At 42.8% G+C, this 7,170-nt stretch overlaps 1 protein-coding gene across 1 annotated transcript in view; it reads right to left on the minus strand.

Moving 5' to 3' along the window:
* The window catches only part of BBOX1 (butyrobetaine (gamma), 2-oxoglutarate dioxygenase (gamma-butyrobetaine hydroxylase) 1), a gene marked incomplete at its 5' end in the record, with an annotated part of 12,951 nt that extends 8,253 nt beyond the window's left edge, over positions 1–4,698 (minus strand). Inside the window, one exon of the mRNA XM_010147029.1 lies at positions 4,466–4,698. Within this exon, the coding sequence (XP_010145331.1) occupies positions 4,466–4,698 (233 nt within the window). The remainder of the gene's footprint in view (positions 1–4,465) is intronic.
* Between the last annotated feature and the right edge of the window lie 2,472 nt (positions 4,699–7,170).

The following is a 7,170-nucleotide window of genomic DNA, read 5'->3' on the forward strand; positions in this document are numbered from 1 at the left end:
ATTTTTAGGCTGGGTTCCAGATATACATGCTAAAAGAATAAGAATTTTTTTCCTATAAAACAGCCCCCCAAATATCCAAAAATAAGCTAAACCCATGAAAGTCTTGTTAAGGACTTCACGTGATGAATGACACTTTCAACAAACGCTGTGATATTAAGTTGTTGGAATACAGTTCTATATAACTCTTTTCTGATGTATTTAGCAGGTTACCACTTCATACACATCTGTATTAAAACATTTGTAACTAGTTTTGTGACTTCGTTTCTTAAAAACACGTTATGGATAATTTCTTAAAACACCACATGTAACAATACAAAGTTTATGCATGATCCTGCTTATATTTTCTAGTATTTTAGGATTGCTTCCCTCTTTTTTTTTTTTTTTTCGAGCAGAGCACTTAAAGAAATAACATGGTCTCAAGAGTCATTTAAAAAAAAGTCCTTTCAAGGCAGTAATCATGAACATCACCAGTATGGCGATGAGAGCAGCTCCGTATTTCCGAGGATGTCAGGCTGCAACGTGGGAGCCCCCACGTGTGCCCGGGGGGAAGGAGAGTTGGTTAACAGCTGAGCAGCAGAACTGAGCAGAACCCTCTTGAAAAGAAACCCTTTGTTACCTGAAGTCCAGACTAGTCTGCAAAACTGGTCTTTGGACGTCAGGCTCTCTTTGACCTTATGCTCTTCAGAATTTAATACTGCAAATTCAATCTAGTTGTACATAGAAAAATAGTGAGCAACTGTCAAATTACCCAGCATAAATCTGACTGTGGTGGCTCAGTTTGGATGATGTAAACCAGACTTCGAGACTTTCAAATACTACAGCTCTGTTTAAAAGCAAGAAAAAAAAAAAAAAACAAACCTCAACTAAACGAAATATTCTAAGTATGTTTCCTTTTAAATCCAGAATTTGTAGTCAATTGGAAAAATTTCCCTAACACTGAAACCTTCTTTCTGCAACCCAACACATGAATTAGCAAATAGGTTTCGGAAAAGCAAGGAGACTTGCAGCTTTTTTTGTGCCTTTGTTGCAAACCCCAATCCTTAAGGAAAAAAAGTAAGATTTACTCAACACCAATAGTAAATCTGCGAATTAGCAAATAGGTTTTGGAAAAGCAAGGAGACTTGCAGTTTTTTATTGTGCCTTTGTTGCGAACCCCAATCCTTAAGGAAAAAGTAAGGTTTACTCAACACCAATAGTAAATCTGATTTAAACAGTGAGGGGAGCTCTAACCATTGCTTGCTCAAATGGCCTGGACCAAGGTCACGTTTCAGTCTTGACCTTGTATGGAACATTAATGGGTGGGAGGTTCTTTGTAGGATGTATTAACACATATATACACACACACACCACATATGGATGTATTTTCTATGTATTTATCTCAGACTCAGAACTCATCCTGACAAATTACTTCTATTGAAACCATCTTTAAAGAGAATAGACATTAATTAAAGCCAGCTCTAAACAAGTTGAAGCATGTATTAATCATGACTGTTTATAATGGTATTAGGGAGGAGTCAGTGAGGGGCAAGACCAACTGTAATTGGGAAAAAAACCACATTCTGCTGACACAACTGATAAACTGGTAAATCTCCCTAGGCCAGTCTGAATCTCTTGTTAGATAAACTTAGACAAGGAAAGTATATCCTAACAGTTAATGCACATTTATACTCTCAAAGAGCAGACTTCTCACAAGCAATGCACATTTATACAGCAAGTGACTTCTCAGTCTCTCTCAAAGAGCAGACTTCTCACAAGCTGGATGTTGCAGACAGCTGGCAATAGTTTTTACCAGCAAGGCTGATGGAGAGTTGAGGCAGAGCACCAGGCAGAACGGCAAATTTTTTTAACCTTACAATGCTGCTAAGTCAAATACCTAAAACTTTTGAATGCCTTAGTGAAAAACATGTTGCAGGGCTCAGCAAATGGACAGTGAAACACAGTGGGCTGCTATGTCAAGAACATCAGCCTAGAAGTTTTAAAGATCGATATTACAGTTTTACGATCTGGGAACAACTTCTAGATCCAGTTCCACATTCTTGAAACTTTGGAAAGCGACTAAAGGTTCTGTTGTAACCCAAGCACAACTCCGTGGTGTATGCTGAAGGGGTTGTATGGGATTTTTCTGTTGTCGTTGCTTAGATTTGGGGGTGTGTGTGTGTGTTACCTCTTCCTTGAGGCTTTTTGAACATACAGTTTTTTTTAGTGGTATGGTTTAATGAAGAACCAACATTTTTTGTTATCTGAGGCTTGCTGTATTAATTCCTAAATCAAAATGCTTGTGCAGCTGCTGGGATACAGACAGAATGAATGTTTTATCCTTCAGATACCGAGGAAAGCTGAGAGACACCCACAGATATGATCAGGATTGGATATCCCAAAGAGTCTCCTTGTATCTGTTATTTCAAAACAGAAATAGAAAGCAGTAGTATTTTTGTAACGCTGCAAGTTTTAAACTGAGACCATAGCAGACTGACAAACATAGAAGTCCTTGACATGAGGAGTGCTGTTAACGGTAGAAACCATTTCATAGCGCCGGATGAGGTTTCCGAGTCGAGCAGGAGGTTCTGCTCCCATTTATTTCAGTAGGATTAACCTGACTGAATCCCAGTTAACTCTGAAAACCACTTTACCTGCTGGCACAGTAAGCAGAAAGAGGAAACTGCACCTCAATGAAAGTACATTATCCTGACTACCGCAGTACATTTACACATTACTCCCTTTAAAGATTAACAAATATTTGTCATGGCTGCTGGAACTGACAAAAAACCCTCATAGTATTCCTGCTATTTTAAAGCAGTTATTCTCTCCGTCTCTTCTTTTTGGAAGACAGTAGAAAAAAAGGAGGGTTTAAAATGCCATTCTCACAGGCTGTTCTACGTGCTCTAAGTTCACTGTCTGCCAATCTAGATTTCTTCAGCCAGCTTCCCTGGTTTGAAGCTTGGGGGGGTAATTGTGAGCCAACAGGTTGACTTTCAACATAAAGAAAACAAAAGTGAAGGACACAGATTGGGTCAGAAGCAACTTATACGCTGCCAGAAGTTGCTCATGTATCAGAGTAGCTACTGCTCTGCCTCTTGGAAACCGCTCACTAACCCTAAAAGCCGGCAGCATCAATGACATCTTTTTCCATACCTGACGATGGAATGATCCTTGGTAAATGAAGATGTAACACAAAGTTTTAGCAAGTGTCATAGCTTGAAGGTGGCACCTTTTGTTCACCTTCACCTCACAATTAACATGCTGAGTTAAAGCATTTTTCCTGGTATCACAGTGCTGCTTTCACCGCCCTCACCCGCGCTGCGTATGGCTGCAGGGCCCATACGTGCCTTCACACAGGAGCGTGAAGGGGCAGAAAATCCTTCCTTCCGACTTGCAGCCTTGTGGTCTTTCTGGCCAAGGTTGAATTTTTTTCTCCACTTTTATTTATTTTGGCTTTTTTTTTTTTTTTTTAAAAGATAAAGGAAGGGACACTGGTTCTTGACCACTAGAGGTAATTCTAGGGAGCTGCCCAAGTGAAGGAGAACTCTTGCCATAATTTTTATCATCTTTTAATCTATTATGGGAGAGAAGGGGATCTTTTCAGATGGGAAACCCTGAAGATTCAGGCACCAAGAAGCCACAATTATGTTTAAACATTCCTTTCTATTTTCCCCATTTTTTTTAATAATAAGCACACATCAAATTGGGTTTTTTATACATGTTGTAAAAAATCATACCAACAGCTGGGGGTGAGGGTAACATATTAGCTAATAACACTGCTCCTTCCTTAGCCAGATGGAGGTCACTGACTCAACTCAGCATGATAGGAGCTACCATCCTCACTTGTTTACTTACCTAATAGGTGCTTGAGGAGGTAGAGGTTCATTTTACCACCTCTTGGCATCAAAAGGGTGGTTTACAAGTTGCTGCTGGCACGCCTGCAGGCTGAGCTCTTACTTTTACCAAAAAAGCAGTCTTAAAAAAAAAAACAAAACCGCTCGGTGGGACTGGTTGTGGCTTTTCAGAGCAGAATGGAAAGTGGGTGCTCCACCCACCTTCTCGGTGACACGAGACAAAAATCACATCGTTTCAGTCCTACCTATTTCCATGGCTCGAAGTCAGGCTATGAAAAAGTTTCGGTACTGATAACTTGCTCTGTTTAGGAGCAGATTGGATTAGGGATTTTTACTTTGTTCTATGGGTTAGGTATCTTGTGGTTATCTTTTCTTTGACACAACCTGTTTTCAGGGATTTTTCCTTCTCTCAGCAGTTAAAGTTATTGCTGCTTTTCTTTACATACCTTGCCTGTGACAGTAAAGCAATCCTCTTGTACAGGATGTTAACCAACCCCACAGTTTCTAACGTTCAGAGAAAAACATATTTCACCTGGTTTTAATAAATTAATCCACAAAACAGGTCCAGCAAGCTGAAGTGAAGTACATTAGAGGTGATTAGATAGCTGGCAAAGCAAGGATATTAAACTCACCCATAAAAAGTGAGGCGCAGGAACCCAATCCTGTGGCCAAGTTTAACCAGCTCTCCCTGCCTAGTAGCAGCTCCCGTAAGGAGCACGATTCCTACTTTCTTTAGGGTGCACAGCCACTTGTATGCACTTTCATCATTGTACATGATTTCTTCAAAAGGTATTTTAGGAAGTTGCAGGTCTGAGCCCCAGTACTGGAGTTCTGGAAGGGAAGAAATAGAGAAACAAGCATTTAGCTGTTTTAGCATATCAAAGCTCAGGACATAGAGTACGAAGTTAATGGGATTCCTGTGCATTTGTGAATATTCCCTCAATCCTGCAGTCAACCACCTGAAACTGGGTCCCTGAGTTCACAGGGATAACAAACAATCTTTATGATGAAATTCAGCAAAACATTGCAGTAAAGAAATTGTAACTCAGAAGTTGAATGAAAGACTATTTGAAAGGGATAATTTTTGTTAACAGTACATCAGAAATGTGCATATGTGTTTTTCTGCCTGTACTGGGGAACCACAAGAGTGAAAATCTGAAACTAAGACTGCTTTGAAAGTCTCTTGTCTAGGTTAAAATACCCCTGAGATCTCCCCCAGAGGTATCCTTGTATGGATATGTAATAATGAAAAGGAAGAAGGATCAGGAGAAGACACACACCCATATGGCAGCTTAGAGGCAGAGTAACTACATCAGTTTCTTAAGTGACCAAGCAATTTTCTTTAGTGGATTTGTCTTCATGAAATCAATATCCAGTTATGTTAAATTCTCTAGGATGGTGTCATTCCTTGTTTTTTTCCTCTGCAGATTTTTTGGCGAGCCTTTATCTTACTTCAGGAAGATGCAAAGGAGATCCCAAGATGTTAACAAATCCAAGCACTGCCAGAAGGTAAAGACTGAGTGATGAGCAAGATACAGACTCACAAAGATGAAGAATTTAGAACATGTCTCTCACTGTCTGCGTTTTCAGGACTTTGGATGGCTCATGGCAAATGGTAAGGGAATGTGCCCATGGTCACCCCAGGGTGAGCCAAGCCCCAGGACTCCCCTTAAGAGCTCAGAAATGCAGCCAGGACAGAAGTACAGGCAACCTGTTCCCTCAGCCCAGGCCTCGCCAGCTCCTGCGACACCTGCCGAGGTGTTTGGGCTCTGACCCACGAGAAGACAACAGCTGCTCGGGGCTCCACAACAGCAGATGGCAGCTAATGGAGGAAAGCCAATTAGCCATGGCTGAGGCCAGACCTAAGTGAAGCAAGTCTTGGGAACCGGCGGGGGGAAAGCCTAGCCAGCTGCTCATGGCTAAGGGCATACGTGTCTAGGGTAGGTCTGGGCAACCTTCCCAGGAGGGTTTTTTTTTCCCAACATTTTCCCTCAGGTAAACACAGAGTCCTTCAAGAGGGCTCCAACAGGGAACACTGACCCCTGTGGCTGAAAGCAAGGTAGCCAAAGCAGTGTCCTGTGGCAGAGGAACCGCAGAAACAAGTTAAGCAAGACACCCGCCTTGCCTCCAACGCAGACGCCGGCACGCTAAGACAACGTAGCCAGGGACCGTGTGTAAGCAGTGCGCGGCACGATGTAAGTTCTAATAGCAAAGTCAGCAACTGGCTTTTTATGAAACGGCTAAGAAAAAACATACACTGAGGAAGTAAACACAGAGCAAGAAGATGACAACTGTACGTGTGAAATACAAGAAATTAGTAGAAGTAAAGTGCGAGAGAGCGGCAAATCACACGTACGACAGGTAGAGAAGATAACTGGGGAAGCCAAAGTAACCCCACAGGGTAAAGGGAACATGCTGGGAAGAAAACCTACAAAAGAAGTCCTTGGTTGCAAAAATAAAACCACTCAGTCAAGAGGAAGCAGGCTGTCCCCCGTTCTTTCAAAGGAAGAAGGATAAAACACCAATAAATAATGAGGAAAAAACCCAAGAAGGTGTCTTACTCCAGGTCTGGCTGTCTTCACCAGAAAGTACTCTTCCTCCCTCACCTCAGAAGCTGTAGAAACCACAGCACAACTGCAGACCCCAGCTCTGCTCTTTTATACTCATGGCTAATTTGGGACGAAATTGTTAAGGACTAACAGGTTTTGGGTGTGGTGGTGGTGATTAGGGGTTATCTTCATTGATGTGTACCATTAATAAATGTCAGTCCAGCAGAGCCTTGTTGTGAAGTTTTAAACCGTGTTGCTGTCTTTTTAAACGTACCCCCTAATCTGCCCCTGCTCCACGTGAAGGGACGGACACGCGTACATGGAGACTCGCTGGTACCAGACAGGAAACGCCGAGCGTGAGACCTTTTTCTGCCCCAAATGCAGCAGCAGGCTGCTGTGCCGTGTGGGATGCAGGGAGAGCAGAGCACCTGCGCAGCCCAGCCCAGAGGCGCCGGGGCAAGCAGGACATGGGCAGAACCCAGTGCGACGGGGCACGGTGGTGGCCGCTCTGAGGTCACCCAGCGAGCTCCGCACCAGAATTACCAGTGGAGACAGGAACCCAAAACCTCCAGGGCTGAGTGTGGGAACTGCGCTCGGCCCCTCGGAGACACGTCAACCAACCTAGTGAAGACACCAGAGTCCAGACTAATAAATAGGTAATTGATATGATGATCCATCACAGAAAACAGCGTCAGTACAGGTGAAACAGCTCTGTTTCCAATTAGGCCGTGGGGTTACTTGAGGTCAAACGCCCTCAGGAGACCATGTTGGGGTTACTTGAGGTCAAC

The sequence above is a fragment of the Eurypyga helias genome, unplaced genomic scaffold, assembly GCF_000690775.1.
Source record: "Eurypyga helias isolate BGI_N326 unplaced genomic scaffold, ASM69077v1 scaffold312, whole genome shotgun sequence".
Classification (NCBI taxonomy): domain Eukaryota; kingdom Metazoa; phylum Chordata; class Aves; order Eurypygiformes; family Eurypygidae; genus Eurypyga; species Eurypyga helias.